This window comes from Pyrus communis, chromosome 5, assembly GCF_041283825.1.
Source record: "Pyrus communis isolate YQ-2024b chromosome 5, ASM4128382v1, whole genome shotgun sequence".
NCBI lineage: Eukaryota > Viridiplantae > Streptophyta > Magnoliopsida > Rosales > Rosaceae > Pyrus > Pyrus communis.
In genome coordinates, this window is record NC_142569.1 from 5,670,220 (window position 1) to 5,692,215 (window position 21,996).

The 21,996-nt window shown below is 38.7% G+C and overlaps 1 protein-coding gene and 3 long non-coding RNA genes across 4 annotated transcripts in view; 2 read left to right on the forward strand and 2 right to left on the reverse strand.

The window, feature by feature from the left end:
* The first annotated feature begins 7,336 nt into the window (after window positions 1-7,336).
* LOC137726621 (uncharacterized) overlaps window positions 7,337-21,996 on the forward strand; it is a 36,370-nt gene continuing 21,710 nt past the window's right edge. The window contains exon 1 of the long non-coding RNA XR_015962349.1: window positions 7,337-7,552. This is a non-coding gene — a long non-coding RNA (uncharacterized LOC137726621). The remainder of the gene's footprint in view (window positions 7,553-21,996) is intronic.
* LOC148696613 (uncharacterized) lies at window positions 8,194-9,591 on the forward strand. The gene is made up of 3 exons (XR_015962000.1): window positions 8,194-8,384; window positions 9,078-9,147; window positions 9,291-9,591. It is a non-coding gene; the product is annotated as an uncharacterized LOC148696613 (long non-coding RNA).
* Window positions 14,084-15,235, reverse strand: LOC148696614 (uncharacterized). Its single transcript, XR_015962347.1, has 2 exons — window positions 14,544-15,235; window positions 14,084-14,295 (listed from the first exon to the last, which is right to left on the reverse strand). It is a non-coding gene; the product is annotated as an uncharacterized LOC148696614 (long non-coding RNA).
* LOC137725920 (berberine bridge enzyme-like 21) lies at window positions 18,206-20,295 on the reverse strand. The gene has a single exon (XM_068464760.2). It carries the CDS (start codon window positions 20,078-20,080, stop codon window positions 18,464-18,466), a length of 1,617 nt encoding a protein of 538 aa, XP_068320861.1. The 5' UTR covers window positions 20,081-20,295; the 3' UTR covers window positions 18,206-18,463.

Below are 21,996 nucleotides of genomic sequence, written 5' to 3' on the forward strand. Positions count from 1 at the left end.
GCTACTACCTCTTTGCTAAGCACATTAATGCTTGATCGAGAAAAGCAAGCAAAGAAGTAGCAGGATGCGGAATTGTGACTATTTAAATACGAGGGGAAGGAAGGCATGGGGGAGGAAGGGGAGGAAAGAAAAAAAAAAGAGAGACAATCCTACTGCTTTCTTTTTCCACTCTCAAGATTTAGGAGCTCCTAGAAAATTCCTATGTTAGAAGATTGAGGATACATAGTTATTGATGTGCCGTTTAGCTACCCATCAGAGCCACTACCCCAATCTGTGCAACGAATGTTAGTGGCTATTTTCAGTTTTTCTTGGTAGTGAATTTCAAGTTGTTCTTGTAGTGAATTTCAAGGTGTGCACCAAACTGATCAATAGAAAAGGGATGAACTGATGAAGAGGTTAGTGAATATGAGTTGACGAAGGGATTAGTGAAGTCTTTTCACAAGAGCGTGAGATTCACGTAGAGCGTTGAGTTGTTTGCAATGTTCTAAAAATTGGCCTAGACGGTTGCCTAGGTGCTAGGTGGTGGTGAAGACTTGCCACGATTTAGGGCAAATCATTTCGAAAAATTGGTCTGGAGCTAGGCAGCGCCTAGGCGGTCTTAGGTGGCGGGCTAGGTGGCACCTAGGCGATCCTAGGCGGATTTTTTTTTTTGGGGGTTTTAAAGAAACACTCTCAATACTGTTCACTTTTAATGAAAATGACATTTTTACTCTAAAAAGTCACTCCTGGTACTATTCACTTACAACACATTTTTGTCCTTTTGATTAAAACTCAAAGTTTTCAAGCCCTTTTCATTAGTTTTCTTTTTTTTTTTTTTTTTTTTTTTTTAATTGTGTGCTTTTTTTTTATTTTTATTTCATGGTGGTACACTTACGGAAATGATATACCTAATTTGTAAAGGATGGATTGACTACAAGTTCATCCAATTGTGAAATGAATTGAAGAACTTTTGAGGGGATACATACAAAAAAAAAAAGAATAAACTAGATAAAACAACGTTAAATAATTTAGTCTATGTCCAATCCAATGCAAGGATCGTGAACAAAAAGAATTTAGTCTATCATCCAAGAATACTCCTCATTATGATTATATGTTTACTGTTTTTTAAATATTGAACTTGTTTGATGGATGTACTTTGTGTATTCTTTTACTTCTATTTTTGCATTTTATCATTCTTTTATTATTCATACAAGTATATTTTTTTAAGTGTAAATAGACACTTATTTACAAGATATATATTAAATTTACATAAATCCGCATAGGCGCCCTCCTAGCCGCTAGGTCCCTGCCCGCTGTCCGACTAGCGTTTAACGTTTTTCAGAACCTTGATTGTTTGTTGCGTTAAAGGTATTTTTTCAATATTGTCTGCAGCTTTTTATTTCTAAGGGGAAACAACTTTGCTGCTGAAAAGATCAACAACAGCTGCTACTGATGGCCTATCATACACGAACACGTGTTTGAGTTTTGATTAAAAAAATCATAACTTGGACACGTGTCCGCGCGTGATTGGTTATCAGCAACAGTCATGTCTTGTTCTTTACAAGGACACACATGCTCGACCTGGCTTGAACCTCTTGTAGAATCCATTTGCAACTCTAAGGGCATGTTTATATCCGTAATTGGAATCAAAAGTCGGAGTGCTATTCCGATTATAAATTATTCTTGTGTTTACTAAATTTGGAAGAATGAAAATGAGTGAGTGCACTCGAAAGATTGGTATTGAATTCCTGATTTTGGAGGAATTGAACCCCTGAGTAGGACGTGTCATTTGAATTTCGGGACAAAGGAGGAATTCGGAATACAATTTTCTACCCATTATAACCCCATGTAATTCCTAAAAACTCCAAATATGCCACTCAAATCAACAAGCCCAGACCTCTCTCCCTGCCTCCCCTTCACCTCCCTGTGCCCCAGTGAACCAATCTCAAGAATCCTAAGGCGTCTTCAGATGTCGTAGTGAGCTGGTTGTTCTTTGGTTGTGGCATCGTGGTCGTGTTGGGATGGAGGTGCGACGCGCGAGAGAGATCAATGGATGCGCTGGAAATGATGATGAAGGATCCATAGAAAATAAAATGGAGGAGAGGAAGGGAGAGAGTGGTGGCGGTAGCGGTTGGTGAGGACCGACGAAGGATAATTGGGAGAAGAGAAAAGAAGTGAAAAATTAGGTTTCAAAAGGTAGAAAACTTGGGGCTGCTGGCTTGGAAAGTTATGGGGGGTAGGCATAAAAAATTAGGTTTGAAAAGGTCAAAAAAAAAGTTAAAAAATTAGTTTATAATGAGATAGAAAATTCAATCATTTATGGGGGTTAAGATTGTATGAAAATTAAATTTTAATATAAAATAATTCATTTAGACCAAGAGCAGTTTAGTAATCAAATGATTTTGATTCCGATTCAGAAGTGAATTGGTAAACAACTTATATGAAACCAACATCATTCTTATTCCGTTTCTTGACAATTTAGTAAACACCTTTTATAGGAATCTGATTATGATTCATCCCCAATCCAATTCCGCTTCAATTCAATTCATTCTCAATTCAATTCCACTCATTTTGATTACAGATTAGTAAACGAGCCATCAGAGTAACTCATGGAATTGCAATTGATTTGTGTGCCATAGTCTAAAGCCTATCCTTTAGCTGTTTAACAAGAATTTATGTTTCATAGACTAAAGCCTATCCTATGGTTGCTCTTTGGGTAGAATCCTTTAGCTGTTTACCCAAGGACTTTTCCAACATAGGCTAAAGCTTATCACATCACCACAACATATCAAACACACCACTAGGACTCCAGTCCAATTACTTCACGCAATAGTATGCTACTACAATCTACACGTCCACAAGCTAAGAATCCCAATACTAATTTGAACTGCGATGCTGACTTTTGTATTAGAGTTATAGTTTGCATCTTAATCCTATTTATCTTGCGTACAAAAATGTTAAAGATAATTTGATACACTATTAAGAGATAATTATCATGCCTAATAAAATTACAATATTACCTCTCAATCATAACTACAAAATTATCTTAAAAGCTCTCACATTCAATGATCTAGAACTCTTCTCATTCAATGACCTCGTTGCTAAGAAGTTAATCACAAGCAACGTTATTTCAATAAAAGGTCTCATTGCTCGGTCCGATAGTGTAATATTTGGTCCAAACCAAACCATATGATCTATACCATATCATTAACAAAAAACATGTCATGTCACAATTGTCCAAGGAGTCGAAGACTATGCTGTTAAATACGTTATCTTATAAGCTGACTACATTGGTTGAGGCATTGAATGAGGCGGCCAAACGGCCAAACGTGCTTACGTTGCCTATGGAAAGAGCGTATCTGACCAATAATATTCCACTTTGTGCTATGAGGTTGAAAGAAAATTGCAGTCATTGGATGAACATTGGAAGCTTCTACGTGGAAACTTCAAAGTGAACAAGATTATGAGATGAAATTTAGCATATGACATGATTATGTCATGGAGACATCAGCAAATAACTCATCGCTTCTAAGATGGCTGCAATGATCAGCTTGTCGCCTACTATTAAGTGCCGCCTTCTCACAGACCAGTGAACTATTTTCTTGGTTTACATACCTGTCCTAGCTTAACCAGAGAATCAACTAGCCGCCCTCGGCTTATTTGAGGTTTAAGGGGTGGCACTTCAGATGATGATTTTCACCCGTGGCTCAAAACGACTTCGTTTTAGACAACGATAAACATAGTGGCATAGATATTATAACACATGGTTCTACATCCGAAATTTATTTCCAACTACATTCTTAGAGCAACTCCACCTCTTAGTGCGATAATTGCCCAGGCTATTGGCAATTGACAATTATTGCCTTAGTAAACAAGAATAGCTCGAATGCATCTCCATCGCGTAACTAAATTGGCTGGGCAATTGAAATTATTTTTTTTTATTAAAAAATAACATTGTGTTTAATTTCGATCAAGATTTTTAACTAATCTTGTCAGGCCAAGTGTTATAATTCGAAATTACAATTCCGTCCCAATCACGCCACGGTTGTGCCACGTGGACAACAAAGTCTTTTAGGGATTTTTTTTTATTTTTTATTTTTTATTTTTTATTTTTTTGAATTTTTACAATCAGGATTAAAAAAGACCTATGGATTTGGGAAATCCTTTTAATCCTCCAACTAGTAAATCTTGTAATCACATCGATAAGCCAAACACCATCTTTGCTTGCCATCAATGAGGGAGAGGGGGACTTGCAATAAACAATCCGATGCTCAAGTTAGCCTTTGTTCAAAATGATTACATTACATTGTAAATCGATCTCATACTTTCCTCCTTTTTCTTCATGTTTTGGTAGGATTCTAGGCCTTTTATAGGCATAAAAAGCTTGGGCTCCAAGTGCCATTATCCTCCATGTTCTTTAGTAGTGGTTTGATTCATGTTGGTTTATATTAGCCTCACTCCTCTATTTTTAGGATGCATGAAAAATGGCTAGTTACTTGACCTTAATATTTGCACCCACAAATGCCCCCTTTTTCTCTAGAAACACATATCATCTTGGTTTGTAGAGGAAAAATATTTCTTTTGCAAAAATTCACGTGATTTGAAATTTCATCATGAGTTAGCCTTCGACTATGATTAAGTTTAGCCTTTGGCTATACGATCACATAGTCATATATTATCATTCAGCTATGATCACTTGGTCATAATTTAGCCTTTGGTTACGATCACATGGTCATAATTTAACTTTCGGCTATGATCATAATGTTAACTACATTGGAAAATTAAAGGGCAGTGAAGAATTGAGAAGATGAAGAGCTAGGGAGCCAACAGAGAAGAAAGGAAATGATCTTTATTATCAGAAGACTTAAATTGAATTACAATATGATTCATCACTCTGTTATATAGAGTACGAAGATTAGCTCCAGAGCTAACAGATATAACAAGCATAACAGCAATAACCAACTTTATCAATCTAACAACCTTTCAACAAGCTCTTGATGACATGGCACTCTGATGTGAATATTACCAACATCCTACCTCAATCTCAACTGGGATTTCTAGTAGTTGAGATTTCCAGTTTGAGATTGTATGAATGCTTGGGAAATGTAGAACAAATTAATCCTCTGTTCTTGGTGTTTAAAGGTGTCTTCATGCATCTGCATTGTCAATTAATCTTCTACTCCCATCATCAATTAATCAGCCCAGTTTTCAAAACGTCTATGTCCAGTTGTATTTCTTATCTTCACCATGTGACTGGAATTGATAGCTTCACTTAACAAAATTATCATCCTGAAGTTTTACAGTTAACATTCCCAACAACCCTTCAATATTGACACTTGAATCCACCATTGTATCAACACTCTAAACACTTCAAATTGAATCTTTGCAAGAACCCTTCAAACACTTCTGGCTATCGGCCTTTCTAAAGTGATAAAATCTCAATTTTCGTAAGTAAATCACAGTAAGAATTCTACACACACTTCTAGCTATTGGCCTTTCTGAAATAGGATATAAAAGGGAAATGGTTATTCGCCTCTTTATCCCAACAAACACCTCGCAGCAAGAATTCTACACACACTTCTAGCCATTGGCCTTTCTGAAGTGGGACGTAAAAGGGAAATGACTATCGGCCTCTCTATCACAACAAACACCTCATTTATCTACAAATTCCATGATTTCAACACTTATGGCTATTGGCCTCTAACAATTATGCAATTTGAAGCAAAGAACTTTGACTGCGACACTCCATCAAACACATAGAGTGCAAGATATGAAAGAACCTGACAATTTTGCGAACCTTGAATATGTTGCCGAACTAAAAAAGATATGAACAAAGATCTTCACCTCCATTTCGATCACAAATCAACAGAAGTCAGTCAAACGATAGCAAACTCATGGCCTCGCTCAAACTTTTCTTAGGAACTTTGTAGATTTTCTTGTATTTGTCAATGATCTGATTGAGATGAGCGACGGTGAGATGGAGGTGGAAGTTGGATTGAATGAGGAAAAGGTAATCTTCTAGAAACATCTTGCTCTTGGAACCCGGCAAGAACAAAGTTTAGTATGAAATAACATATACGACTGAGCATTTGCTGTTCTGTTGAGAGCCCATGTGATGGATTCTGATCGAACTTCCAAAAACCCAGTTGGGAATGATCAAAGCTTCATCTCTCTGGACACCGATTTCAATCTCTATGTGGATTAAGTTGTTGATGTCGTCGTCTAGATTGCAATTTCTCTTGAAAAAGATGAACCCATATCAAATTGCCAAGCGATTCTTCTTCCAGAGAGTATGGACCCCTTCAAGAAACAGAGCCGCCTAGAACACGCTGGTGGCACCAAGGATCTCCAAAAGAGCGCTCATTCTCAGTCGATTCGCATCCACAAAAACTGAGTAAGAAATTGATTATGCTTCCTTCTCTGATTCGAGGATCAGAGAGAAGAAGGAAACACCGAAGAACTTGACGAAAAATTCAAGAAAATTTGAAGAGAAAATAAAACTAGAAAATGAAATCTAATAAAAAAAAAAACGAAACCACAGAATCAATGACGTGAGCCTGGTGGCTATGATACCATGTTAACTACATTGGAAAAATTAAAGAGCAGTGAAGAATTGATAAGATGAAGAGCTAGGGAGCCAACAGAGAAGAAAGGAAATGATCTTTATTATCAAAAGACTTGAATTGAATTACAATATGATTCATCACTCAGTTATATAAAGTAAAAAGCTTAGCTCCAAAGCTAACAGATATAACGAGCATCATAGCAGTAACCAACTCTATCAATCTAACAACCTTTCAACAAACTTTTGATGACATGGCACTCTGATGTGAATATTGCCAACATATACGGTCATAATTTTGCCTTCAGCTACGATCATACATTTATAGTTTAACCTTCGGTTGTGATTATATAGTCATAATTTAGCATTCGGCTACGATCATACGGTTATAGTTTAGCATTCGGCTACGATCATAAGGTCGAAGTTTAGCCTTCGGCTATGATCATAAGGTCAAAGTTTAGCCCTTGGCTACGATCATAGGGTCGAAGTTTAGCCTTCGGCTACGATCATAAGATCAAAGTTTAGTGTTCAGCTACAATCATAAGGTCAAAGTTTAGCCCTTGGCTATGGTCATAGGGTCAAAGTTTAGTGTAATAACCCGTCCCGGGATTTACGTAAGAAAATAGGTATTTTTGTATTTTCACTAAGTTTGGGGGATACTTTCTTTTTTTTTAAATTGTTTTTGAGCCTTAATTGGTGAGCCCAAGGGGCCCACCCCCTGTTTTGTTCCCTGGTTCTTTCCCTTTCCCTTTCTATTGTTTCTTCTAAAAGTCTCTCTTCTCTCTTTCTTTCTCTCTGTCTTTCTCTCCCTCCATCCGAGCAGAACACACCCACACACACACACACACACACCCATGCCCACACCTATAGCTCTTTTCTAACCCCGTGGTTGTGTTTTGGACGTCAAATCACGAAGAAACCACCTCGGAGACATTTCCCAGTTTTCCGGCGAGCACCGCCCCTTTCGAGGAAATTTACGGCCAAACCACGGCGAGTTGGCCGGCGTGAAAGGTATCAATCTCTTCGTCTCGCTGAGTACTACAAATTTTCTTTTTGTTTCACCCAATTTCATTGAGTATTGAAGAAGTTATGCTCATTTGAATCTTACCCAGTTTCTGGCGGACACCCGTGGCTTCCATGCTGTTTTCCTGCCAACTACGGCCAAAATGACGGAAACCAAGGGTATATTTCGATTCCTTACCTTCGGGGCTTCAATTTGGTATATTGAATGACATCTTTTGGTTGAGTTTTGAGCTCCAACGGAGCTTGGGAATTCTCCGGCCGAAATCCGGCCTTCTCCCTCCTTGGAATCCGGCGAACCACCAAAACCCAAGGCCTTTGGGCCTTTCCTGCCAAGCCCAAAACCCTGGGCAGCCCAACCCAACCTTTTTATTGTTTTTATTTTGTTTTGTTAATTGAATGGCCTTTGGGCCGTTTCTTTTAGGGCCTCCGGCCCGTTAACCCTAAACCCATTAGACCCAAACCCTTTAGGCCCAAACCCGGATCCAACCCAAGTCCAAACCCTTTAACCCAATCCGGATCCAAGCCCAAACCCGTTTGACCTGTTGACCCGGACCCGGACCCAGTCTGACCGTGACCCGGTCAACGGTTACCGTTGACTTTGACTTTGACCGATCAACGGTCAACGTTGACTTTTTGGGTTTTCGTGCGGGACCCCTCCTAGGCTAATTTCGACGTTCTGAACCCGTTTCCGATGTTCGTTTTCCCAAATTCAGTCATTTGAGTAGAGTTTGACTAAATGTACCATTTATGTGCTTAGGGGCGATTATCTGTGGCGTTTCCTTCTTCGCTAGATGGCGTGGCTTTTCGACGGCGAAGTACCGTGAGTGGACCCCTTCTAAAAATGCATGTTTTGATAGTATAAATGCATACATGGAAAGCATGATTTGATGATTATGTTTTATGAAACGTTTTACGAGATAACATGCTTACTGAGGCTAGTTTGAATTACTACTATTTTTCCTATAACCCATGTTCTTATAGAATATCTGATGGATGACGATATGATATTTAGAACATGTTTAGAACACCTCTTTATAGTATAGATGATCGATGACTTTATACTATGAAGTTGATTTTCAATATATGTATGTTCACTGGTTTTGTACTTACCTAGTGGTCCTTTCCGCTACGGGACGTAGGGATAGATCTGGTCCGTCCCGGGCGACGGTTTGGTGTTGGCATAGGGCCTGGAGTGTGTTTTCCTCTGACTGTCTGCTCAGAGACGGGGAGCCGGCATGGGGCCTGAAGTGTATTTTCCTCTGACTGTTTGCTCAGAGACGGGGAGCCGGCATTGGGCCTGAAGAGTTATATCGGACATTCACTAGTGTTTATTATTTATGCGAATTATGATTTGAGACATTGAACGACATGCTAGGTTTCGGAAAACCTATGTTTATCATTATATATTGGTGTTTTCATAAAACCTGGGGGTTAGTATGTTGATAACTGTTTTATTATATATATATATATATATCAACTTGGTCCACTCATGTTTGTTTTGCACCCTCTTCAGGACTTAGAATCGAGGCATACAATTCCGACGTCCAGGCACTTCCGCATCGGCATCTTCGAGTCCTTTCGGTGTATGACCCATTCCTTTGTTTTATTCAATTTTATATTATTTTCTTCTAGTGTTCTAGATTAGAGGTGTGCTCTGAACACGGTCCTTATTTGCATGTTCATTATTGTTTTATATTTATAAACCTTATTTATCCCTTGTTTTCAGCATTTGCACTCAATAAATGGCTTTCGTCACATTCGGGTGTCGGCCAGCACGTGCCTATCCTGGTATTCGGAGAATATCGGGGTTGGGGCGTGTCATTTAGCCTTCGGCTACGATCATATGGTATTTGACCATGGGTTTTGGGTTTTCAACCCTCGGTCTTAGGTTTTGGCCATAATTCGGTCTTGGGTCTTCGACACTCGGTCAAACGATCACCGATCATGAGGTTTGGAATTCGACCATACATTTGTGTATGACTAGCATGCCCCCAGAGTAATTGTATTTCAAATTAGCGGTAGTCTTAACAATGAGCATAAATAAGATAGAAATTCTTATCTAGCAGGCAACTTCCTTACTATCAGAGTGAATTTACACTGCAATTTCTTTGCTTAGAAGCTTTGTGTTCAGGCAATTGGTTCGCCTAGCGCTTGAGTATTCATATTGCTCCACAATTCATATATGGCCTTGCACGAGTTGCCAATTCCATACTTTTCTCAATGTCATAGCCATGTAGAGAATAATAAATTAACTAGAGAAATTCATGTTGTGGAGACCACAAACTGGTGTATAAATGTTAGCTAAATTGAAGATGTCAATTTCTGTCTCCTCCAGCAATGATATTGAAGCTTTGTTGAGAAGCACACGTGACACCATTTTCACTTAGCCCGCATAAGTGGTTTTTCCATCATCTCCGTAGCCCATGTATTGATCATGCGAATGTTTTCAACAATTTTTTTGCTAGACTCAACTTGGTCAAGCAAAAGTTTTGTCCCTTCATGAGAATCATGCATACTCATCCATATAAGAGCAATTCAACTCTACATATTCACATATAAATTTTTGATAGGATCGTTCCAAGGTTATGAAATACACGAACTTGCAGTGAAAAAAAAAATTACATCAAATGTGATGGTGTTCAAATGAGGCATGATGGCTTATCTTCCATGTGTATTCACAAAAGAGCTTTGAATCCCACAAGGAAAAGCACAGTTGGGCCACTCCAATTCCACTTAAACATCTATCTCGAATTAATTGATATACACTGCACCTTCGTATTTAGCATTATTGAGTCTATAGCCTCTATACTAACAATACTCGCAGTCTAGCATCAATTTTCATAGGTACCTCTGCATTGTGCATTATCTTCTGGTCAAGTTTGCCAAATATGGATCATGAGCGAACATTACCTTGATAAATCTAACATCTTAAATCGTGGCTTGTCCCACCATTCAAACTTTTGGTATGCAGCCAAGGGATGCACACTAACACTAGCCACCACTCAATGACGATAATTCCATGAAGGTTGAAATTTCCTCTGGTCCAACCTTGTCATGTGTCTTAACATGTTACTCAATGTTCTCTTTCTTCAATGGTGTTTCTTCCTATGTTTGGTTCCCTATAGTAGAATAACGGGACGATTTGGAATGGTCTATGGTCTGCAACTTCAAACCCTCATCCCAGTGGAGTTTGACTAGTGTAAATCTATTCCATTTGAATGCAAGGTCTCATCGCCAATAATGTAGATCGAGAATAGGGGTCTCCAAACTCAACTTTCGGTGTGCATACTCTGCATGATTCACGTATCATGGAACTCACTTCTGAATAAAAGCACTTGAAAAGGTTTAGATTGTCATGCATCCAAGTATGGAAAGATAGTCGAGTCAACATAAGCTAGATATTCAATCCTTTTACGAGCTCCAAAGAATCTAATTCAATAATGACTGACAAGTAATTTCTTTCCTGGCCAATTCATGAAACAGAAAGAGTATAGAAGTTCCATCCAAAACGTAACATGGACTACACACATTCTAGTATGAACTCAGATAAGAATATTCTTAATGTAGAATTTAAACACGCTGAAAGATTTTTCTTGTAAAATTGTAAAGCAATAGAGGATTGGTACACACAATATCTTTAACTTGTTATGACAAAAATATGTACTGATAGAATTTGTATTTCATGCACAATCGTAAAAGAGATGGAGGAAATAAACTCTTCTCTATATTTGGGGTATGAATTCGCACCCCCACTGCATAACCGGAAATATTTGCTCCTCGCTTTGTATAAATGTTTTTCAACCAGTGACCGAAAGCTTCAGCACAATCCCTCTGTAATTATAAGTGCGCCGGTCACTGTGGTTTGGTCTTGGCAGCCACAATGAGCATGTCTAGAATCCAACTTTGGGCTCTTTCTAGTGTTACATGACGACGCGGTAGCTTGGCTTCGTAGGACCCTAACCCCTAATACAATAGAACCTTGTGCGTCACAGTTTGGGATTGTTTCCCCAAGCTAGAAGTGAAACTACATCAGTACCTCCAAAATTCAAGTGGTAAATATATTTGACATAATAAAAACGAGATAATTGGAGTCCAAGATTTCTACACAAAAGTGCTTTCATGAACCTCCAAAGCCCAAAGGATTGCAACAATCATTTCCCACATTGTGCTATGGCAAGAAGACGTATAGTTATATCATATACGTTGTGCTGCTATCAGTGAAATCATAGAGAGAGTGAATAGAAAGCTTCCCTGTTTGGGGTTTTTGGCCGGTGCCCCCATTGTGGCTTGGGTGGAAACCATGACTTCTTGATACGGCTTTTTTGTACGAATTCTCACATACAGCGCCAACTGTTCGAGCAGAAAATTTCGGATCCTTTTAATCCTCCAACTAATAAATCTTGTAATCACATCGATAAGCCAAACACCATCTTCGCTTGCCATCAATGAGGGAGAGGGGGACCTGCAATAAACACTCCGATGCTCGAGTTAGCCTTTGTTCAAAATGATTACATTACATTGTAAATGGATCTCATACTTTCCCCTTTTACTCCACGTTTTGGTGGGATTGTAGGCCTTTTGTAGGCATAAAAAGCTTGGGCTCCAAGTGCCATTATCCTCCATGTTCTTTAGTAGTAATTGTTGGTTTATTTTAGCCTCACTCCCCTATTTTTAGGATGCTTGAAAAATGGCTAGTTACTTGACCTTAATATTTGCACCCACAATTTGGTCTGACAACTTGCACCTACATGCCCGGCGCAAAAAAATCTATAACGTGGGTGGCTGACATCAGATAGCCTCAAACAAGGCCTCAGGCCATTCTTACCCGACTACTTGGTCTGTGAGAGATGAGCCCACCCAATCGGTGGGGCAATGGGCATGGGCTGAAGCAAACTTTGAAGAAATCGGAGGATTCAATCACTCCATAAGTGGGCAATTTGTAGAAATGGAGCTGCTCATCTAAGAAGATTCTGCCATTTCTATTTCTTTGTAGCTACACGCTAGAAAACGAAGCATGCTATATGCACGAGGCATTACCAGAAAGCATATAATGTGAGCTATCTCGGCACAGGAGGTACAAAATTATATAGAATCCTAGTCATGATTATGAAAATCCTCACTACGCCATAGCTATTGCTGCCATTGTTACTGAAACTAGAGTTGTTTTGATCTCCCCGGCCATAATGCCTTCTTATTCGAGTGACATTTCTTGTTTATCTTAGTTCCGTTTACTCCATTTCACGCAATAATGAGAATCAAACAAATTATGAGCCAAATGATGAAGCAAGATCAACTTAGTATCACCACAATACAAATGCTAAGAACTAACACAAAATTAAAAATATTTACATACGAAGGATCGTAGTCTTAAGTCTTAACTAGGAAACAACTTTCCCTCTTACGGTCTTAGCAACCTCCGATAAGCAAGTATATCAGCAGAGCGAGTAGATTCCCCGTTGGTATGTTGGAACTTGACCCGCCAGTCACATTTGAACTCTAATCAGCAACCAAAGTCAGTACCTTTAGCGAAATTCATGGGGGAGGACATGAATATGTATGGGAAGATTATTGCAACTCTAACATCATTTTTTGTTAATTTCAGACTATCTAAAATCATCTCTAACACTCTAATGAAGTGGGTGCGTAGGGCATCGAAAAGCTGGTGGTGGTTGAATTAAAACTGTTCACGATTTGCAGCGCCTAAATTTGGAGACCAGAAATGTGCACTGCAACTTTTCCCTTCGAGGGCAACGTATGTGGATTCTTTGGGCTTAATAACTACTTCAAGTGCTAATTCTTGCGGAGTCTTGAGTGCACTGATCAACAGAGTGCAATTCACAATTATTACTGACAAGAGGGAATCACCGATCGAAGAGTTTGACAAAACATCAATCTTTACAATTAATTAAGTGGTATTATGTGAACAATGAAACATCCATAATCATAATCAAGTATGCCAACAGGTCATGTTTGTCATATTCGGGTCGTGTCGTATCAAATTCGTTATCTTAACTAGTTCTTAACAGGTGGCCCAATAACGACTGGATTCATTAACGGGTTGTGTCGTTTCGTGTCAGGTTAACAGGTCATGCAAGAAATTTTCATGCTTAATGTCTAGAGCTGGCAAATAATATCTTATCAGGTTTTTAATGGGTGACCCGTTAATGAGCCAACTCATTAATAGGTTCTAAACATTTGACTCGTTAACGACCCGACTCATTAACAAGTTGATCCGAAACTTGTTAATTCACGTTGAGTTAACGAATCGTGCAAGAAATTATCATATCTAATCATAACAGTAATAGTTTTTAATATTCAAACATACACGGTAGTGATATGATATCCCCAAAAGGAGAAGACCAAAATCCAAAAGGGTCATTGGCAATGGAATAGACTTACCTACACTCGATATGTTATTATAGCAGATTGTTTGACACGCCCGACCCTGATATCCTCTGTACACCAGGGTAAGCACGTGCTGGCGGACATCCGAAGGTGACGAAACCATACTAATACGCATGAGAACCAATGAAAATAGATAAAACTTATAAATTTAAATACAATGTATATGCAAAAGATGAACGTATTCAGAGCATACAACTAATCTAGAACACTAAAAAGAAATAATGTAAAATTGAATGAACAAAGAGATGGGTCCTACACCGAGGGGACTCGAAGATGCCGATGCGGGAGTGCCTTGACACCAGGACTGTACGCCTCAATTCTAAGTCCTAAGGGGGCACAAACCAAAACATGAGTGGACCAATTTGATATATAAATAGTACTAACATAATTATTAAATAACGTACTAACCCCCAAAGTTTATGAAAACTCAATAGCATAATATATTAATATGTAATAGGTTTTCTAAAAACCTTAGCATGCCATAAAACCTTTCATAAAACATATATCATATATAGTGTGTTTAGTAGTGGTATATATATAAAAGGCATATACATATATATAAAATTTCATTCACCTGAAGGCATGTAGAACACTTCTTCATTCATCCAAAGGCTCTACATCACGCGCCCATAGGCAGAACATTCGTCCGTAGGTAGTATCATTCGCCCGTATGCACTACATCTCTTGGTCGAAGCCAATATAAGTATCTTCCGACTGAAGCCACCAACCTATGCCCGGCCGAAGCCAATATGAATATCTTATGGCCGAAGCTATCTACAAATGCCCGGTCGTAGCCAATAAAAATATCTTCCGCCCTTGCCTTCATTCGCCCGTAAGCTTCTACAGCACCCACCTGAAGGCATATAAGTATCAATTGTCTGTAAGCTCCTACAGCACCCACCCGAAGGCATACAAGTATCAATCGCCCGTAGACAGAACATACGACTATAGGCAGAACTGTTCAAATAACCATTATGTAAGTAAATAAGTATATATCTTTCTAAATCGGAGTTCAGTAGCTAAAACATCACATCGTAAAACTTATTCGTAGTATATAGTCATCAATCATATATACTATTATTCCAAAATATTCTCTATAAAGCATGATATCTCATAAATAGGGATGGCAACGGTTTGGTTTGGGGACAGAAATGCTATATCCATCCCCATAACCATGAAAATTAACCATACCCATAACCGCAAAATAACCATCAGGGATTATCCATAACCATATCCACCGGGTAACAGATTTTCAATCGGTTATTGGTTATATCCATCTTCATCAAATATATATATATATATATATATATATATATATATATATATATATATATATATATATATATATATTCATCCAATGGACGCACTATAAATTTTAGTAGATACTAATTTTGCCATTAAATAGCGACATCCAATTACAAAAAACATAACAATGTATATTTGAAGTTGTTCATGATAAGCCAATATGATAAATTGGTCCAATAAAAAAGAAAAAGAGGACAAAAACAAATACGAAGGGAAGATAAAATATGTAAACTAAATATATGACAACAAACAAGAAGACAATTATTGATTTAATTTTGCATAATTCTATGGGCTCATAACATATGTAATAAACTGAAAAACTGACGCTAATTGATAATTTGCATGAATCAAATAACATGAAAAAGAATGAAAGATTACCTATTGAGCTTACAACATGCACCAATTTCTTGATAGTGAGACTCTTAAAGAGAGATGAATCTGATAAACTTGGAACATTTGATAATTGATATATAAAATGATTCAATTAATTAATTTGGTTAAGTATAACAATAAGAGTATTGAATTGATGAGATTGTTGGTATGCCCCATGTATGATGTTTGGTGCATAATAAAGATAGTATAGAGTTTAATGCATGCATAATAAATTAGTACTATAGGGATAGGAATAATTGAATACGTTGTGGGCATAATTCCAAGACTTCAAAAGGCATAATTGAATAAAATATAATATATATATATATATATATATATATATATATATATCAAATATATATATATAATATTCAGATCGGATTCGGGTACGGATATGGATTGGGTACCCTTATAACCATATCCAAAACCATAACCGAATAAAGTTAACGGTTTTTTCGCATATCCAAACCATACCCGAATTTTCATATCCAAATCTAATGCATTTGGGCGATTATCCACGGTGAACGGGTTTACGATTAGAATTACCATCCCTACTCATAAATTGTAAATCTATTTTGCTCATAAACATTTCATAAAACATAACCATTAAATCATGATTTTCATGTATGCATTTCTAATAGGAAAATATGCATTTTAGAAGGGGTCCACTCACCTTACACAGTTGGTGAAGAGTCTTGCAAACAAGAGAGGACGAAAATGCCATACACAATTGCACCGAAGCACATAAAGGTACCAATTAATAAAACTCTATCATAACTATTGAATTTGGGGAAACGGACGTCAGAAACGGATTTAGGACGTCGAATTACCCTAAGAGAGGTCCTGGACAAATTTCGTAAAAGTCAACACAAAGAATATTCCCTAACAAAATATTCCATCTGGATTGGGCTGGTTCAGCTAGGTTGGGCCGAGGGTTTTGGGCTGGCCAAAGCTTGGGTTTTGGGTTTAGTTGGTATGACTTGGTTTTCTAGGCTTGGGCAATTAGGTTTTTAAGCCTGGGTTGGCTATTAGGTTGGGCTGGGCTCAAGTAGGTTAGGTCAGGTCAAGTCGACCCGTTTTTAGGCTGTGGGTCGGTCGTCTTGCCGAAGAAGAAAGCCAGAGCTTTCAAGCTCCGATCAACCACAACTCAGCAAAAACCCATCAACCCTTATACCAAAATGAAGCTACAAAGGAGAGGATTAGAACTATACCAATCATGGGGCCAGTCGTGGTCGGAGTTGGCCGGAAAATGACCTGGGAGTCACAGATTCTCGCCGGAATCTGGGGAAAGTTTCCCCTGAGCTGTTCTGTGTCCAACTAGTGTACACTAACATCAAACCTACCCTAAACTAACCTTAAAACACACCCCACAAGGTTTTAGAGTCTTACCTTTAGCCGTAGATGGCGGAACATGTTGGGGAAGGTTGCATAGTGACAGGAAAGAGAAGAGCTTGGTGGAGGGGTTCCTCCATCAATCCTGGGTTCATGGGTCTTGCAAAGGATGTGGGGAGGGATGAGATGATGGCGGTCTAAGTCTGGTGGGGGGTCTTGAGCCTCGGCTCGACAGAGAAGAAAAATGAGGCGTGGAGAGTGGGGGAAAGAAGAGAAAAAGTGACAGGGAGAGCGAAGAAAAAGTGAGGCCGGGAGACCAAATCAGAGGGTATGCCCCATTGGCACACCACCCAAGCCCAAAAGCAAACAATTAAAACAAAATATCTCCCTACACGTGATATTACTAAAATACCCTTATGTTCTAAAATCCAAATAATTTTTCGAGATAGGTCGTTACATTGTTATTGTATGTGCCTTGAGATACAGTTACAACATTGTGCCCATTGTAGATAAATTTATTCATTTGTACGTGCACTTAGACTGTGAAAATGAAAAACTCTTAGTTGTCTCTTATGGACATTTTGTTGTGTCTATATGTCTCGAACTCTCCAGTGACTTGAGACACATCACATGATGTTAGATTTTTACCAAGAAAAAAGGACCGATTCACAAGGGACCTTGAATGGTGGGACTCCATCTAATAGTAAATGGGATCCACACCCTTTAAAGCTAACCGTGTCACAAAGACTCATAACCACAAAGTCGAGACCCACCCACCTACAGAAGCTTCTTTGCAGTTACAGTTTTCAATGATCGCTAATTTAACTCGACTTAACTTATATAACCTTTTTTTGGAAACTTAACTTATATAACCTTGTGAAAGGAACGGATACTGTGATTTTTGACAGGAAAGATGTTCTATCAAGGACGAGGTGAAGAATCTGCATATGGATGGTTTAATCCAATTAGACAAACTGTTCAAATAAAATGAAATAAAAAATTAGTCATAAGCATAATTCTTTAAAATTTTCAGACTTTCGTTTTCTCCTTATCAATTTTTTTCATGCAAAAACAGAGTGCAAGAATAACTTCCTTTCAATTCAACTCATTCTTTTTTTTCCGAATGAGAACTAGTCCTCTGAGATAAACTAATCCAATGAAAATGACATTCACAGCAAGCAAACTTAGACCATTACGGAAGGTAGAAATGAAATGGTCAAGACAGCCTTTAACTAGAATAAATGGCATTGTTTCAACTTTCTTATACATGTCACGATCTCTCATAAATCCAAAACCAAAATATTAATCTGGAGCAGGATAAAAGTAAAAACACATTGTATCTATTCACTGTGACAAGAACTGAATCAAAATAACCCAATAATTTAACCTTTTCATAATAATTTAACCTTTTTAACTTACTCCAATGAATCTATGATCAATCAACAACCAAAAATCCATGCTTTTGTATCAACTTCCTATGCCCTCCTATTCCTTTCTTGGAAGAATTGGGATGCTTTGCTCGTTGTAGAAGAAATTTTCTGGATCGACAGCGGTCTTCACCTTCACCAGCCTATCGAAATTGTCGTTGAAATACTTCATTCCATAAACCTTTCCTTCTTCATAAGAAGGAGCCCCAGTTGAACTGGCACCAATGTCAAGGTCTCTATAGTTCAGAAAAGCACTTCTTGGATTCTTTGACACAAATGGGGTCATGTAACTGAAAAGCCTCTTGCTTTGTGTGGTGTAGTTCTTCTCCAAGTCTTCCCCTGCATCCTCCCAGTTCACTGAGTACTGAATTTTGTACAAGTTTCCGGCACGGTGGGGAAAAGGTGTCTCGGATGGTGCAATCCGGCTCATTTCCCCACCATAAGGATTGAAAACAAGTCCTGTTTTCCCTAGCTCGATCATTTTTTTCCACAGCCACTCCAACCCGTCCATTGAAATCGGGGTTTGGACATAATCAGACTTCCTCTTCAAGAAATTTGCATCGTTTGGCATTCTGTCAAGCAACGCCTTGGGAGAGGTTCCAATGTCGAAATTCGCCCACCAGAGGACGGATTCAATCCAGTTCATCTCAGTACAATTCTCCTTCTTCAACCCCAATTCAGGGAACTCCTTACCCAACAATTTCACAAGCTGATCAGCAGTGCCTAAAAACTCGGCCAAAACTGAGGCTCTAATAGTCTTTTCCCCCTTCTTCACTTTAGAACTGACAGGCTGCAACAACAGCCTCAAAAACAACCCATCATCCGTCGTGGGCGCCACCTCCTGCCACCGAGAAACGAGGGCGGTTGCATTCTGCTCCAACGTTTTCTCAACCCGAAAAATTGTAACAACTTCCGGGACAGAAACTAACTTCAACTTGTACGAAATAATGACACCAAAGCTTCCTCCACCTCCTCCTTTAATAGCCCAAAACAAGTCCTCCCCCATCGATTTTCGGTCGAGAAGTTCGCCTTTGGCATTGACAATCTGAGCATCAAGGACATTGTCAACAGCAAGACCATACTTCCTCAGCAAGTTACCATATCCGCCGCCACTTAGGTGCCCACCAACACCAACCAGTTGGCAAATCCCCGCCGGAAAGGCATGGACTTTACTCTTCTCCCAAATCCTATAGTACAACTCTCCAAGCGTAGCGCCGGCCTGAGCCCAAACGGAGTTGTCCTTAATGTCCACCTTGATCGACCTGAGATTAAACATGTCAAGAACAATAAATGTCTGGCTAGACCAGTAAGAAATGCCCTCATAATCGTGCCCGCCGCTTCGGATTTTGAGCTGTAAGCCGGCGAGCTTGGCGCAGAGGACGGAGGCCTGGACATGGGATTCGGTTAAGGGTGTGACAATGAGGAGTGGTTTTGGGGTGGAGGTTTTGTTGAACCTGGAGTTTCTGATGTAGGCTTGTAAAACTGGTGTGTATGAAGGGTTGTTTTGGGCATAGACTATGTTGGATAATTGAGATGTGTTGGATGAGTTTGTTTTGGTTTTTAGGCATTGGAGGAAGCTGTCATAGACAGAATCCGAAGCTGCCCATGAAGCAGAAGCTTGAAGAAAGACAAGAGAAACAAGAAGTTTAAGAATCCTCGGCATTGCGTCTCTCATCGGTTTTGTTAAATTTGTTGGATGTTTGTAAGGGCTTTGGTCCTCTTTTATATGGACAGAGAGGCACCAGCGCCCCCGTGTGGGAATAGTATTTGCACTCGTTCGTTCTTACTTCCGCGCACTATTTTTTTCTTTGAAGAAAAATCACTGCTCTTTTGTAATTGAAATTGTAATCCTCATTTTGTTGGTCACTTGTGACTAATAATAATTCATGGTCTTTTTTGGAGGGATTTTTTAAGTATCGGGTATTCAAGCGGTATTTTAATGTTATATAATATTAAGTGTCGGAAATGATATTTTTTTCGTGTTCCTCCAATTATTTTATGGCACGTAGAGTACTTGCTTGAATACTGAACACTTTGATAAACTAATTCTTTATTATTGGATTTGAGATTAAAAAATTAAAAGTTTATTTCTATTTTATTTCTTTAGGCGGGGATTTTTAGAATAGGGACCGCATCCAGCGAGTAATGTCTTGCCTAGTGAGTGATGTGGCACCGCTTGGTGAGCCATGGTTTAATGCAATCTCGCTTGCAAGAAATGAGTTTGGTGTGACTTCGGTTATTAGCGATGACTTGATGTGGTCTCACTTGTGTAGCAGTGACATTACGTGTATCCTTACATTTATCGCGAAGGAAATCAAGTGGCAGAGTGATTGGAGAAATTTTTAGTTATGATGGGAACACGGATGGTACACCACGTGTTTTTATGCAAGTTGTGGAAAATTTTAATTTTTAAGTTATTAACTTTTTAACACACATAACCCATCATTTATATATGGACACGTGGTGTACCATCTCGTGTGACGGTCACACTGAAAAATCTCTCGAGTGATTAGGCAAATTGTCATCCTCTCTTCCATGCATGTTCGTTTGCTCACATTTATCGTGAAGGAAATTAGGTGGTAGATTGTTTGGAAAACTATGGTGTTGATCATGTTAGGGTTCATTGGTGGGATTCTTGTTTGACGTGTGCAGTTGCGGCCTTTGTTCATAATCTTTCGAGACTTCCAAATTTTCGTTTCTCTTAGAAGTTCTCTTAATTGATTTTTTGTTTCTAATAATTTTCTTCTTCTTGTTAGGGTTTGGCTTCATGTACCCTTTAACTTATTGTATCTTTACTTTTTCTTTAATATATTTTCACAATAATATATTTTTCCATGATAGCATTGCCAACATTATTTTTTTAATTAAACAAAAAAAACATTACGTGTATCTGGTGTAGGTCTGTTGCGTCTGCTGCCTTTGTGGCATGTTGACCTGCCAATGTTTGTGCTAGTTGTATGCATTTGTGAATTGTGGTAGCCAATTAAGGGATTATTATTATTGTTTGTGCAAATTACCTCTATATTAAAATTTGATTACTAAATATTGTACCCATTTGACAATTCTGCATAAAAAAAATTTATAGAAAATTTTCTTTCATGGTGTGACTGTTGAGTAGAAAATTCAATGGAAACTTTTAGAAAAGTAATCTGGTTTGTTGTCACATCCCAGTCTCGACTATACCGTAGCACGATATTGTCTGCTTTGGGCTCCAGCCACGCGTTCACGGTTTTGTTTCTGAGAACTCACACAAGAACTTCCCAGTGGGTCACCCGTCCTAGGATTGCTCTAGCCCAAACTGGCTTAACTTCAGAGTTCCAATGGAATTCGAAGCCAGTGAGTTCTCAAATGGTCTCATGCTGTATGGAGGTGGACATGAACATATAAGGCACATCACCCCTTTTTCGTTGGTCGATGTGGGATGTTACAATCCACCCCTTTAGGGGCCCGACGTCCTCGTCGGCACATCCGCACCACACGGCAAAGTGGTGTTGGAAATTTTGAGTAAAAATTTCTTTGTCCCACATTGGCCATTCCCAAAAGGTTTCCTCACTTTATAAGGTTTTGTCCCTTATAGAAAGTGATTGGAAT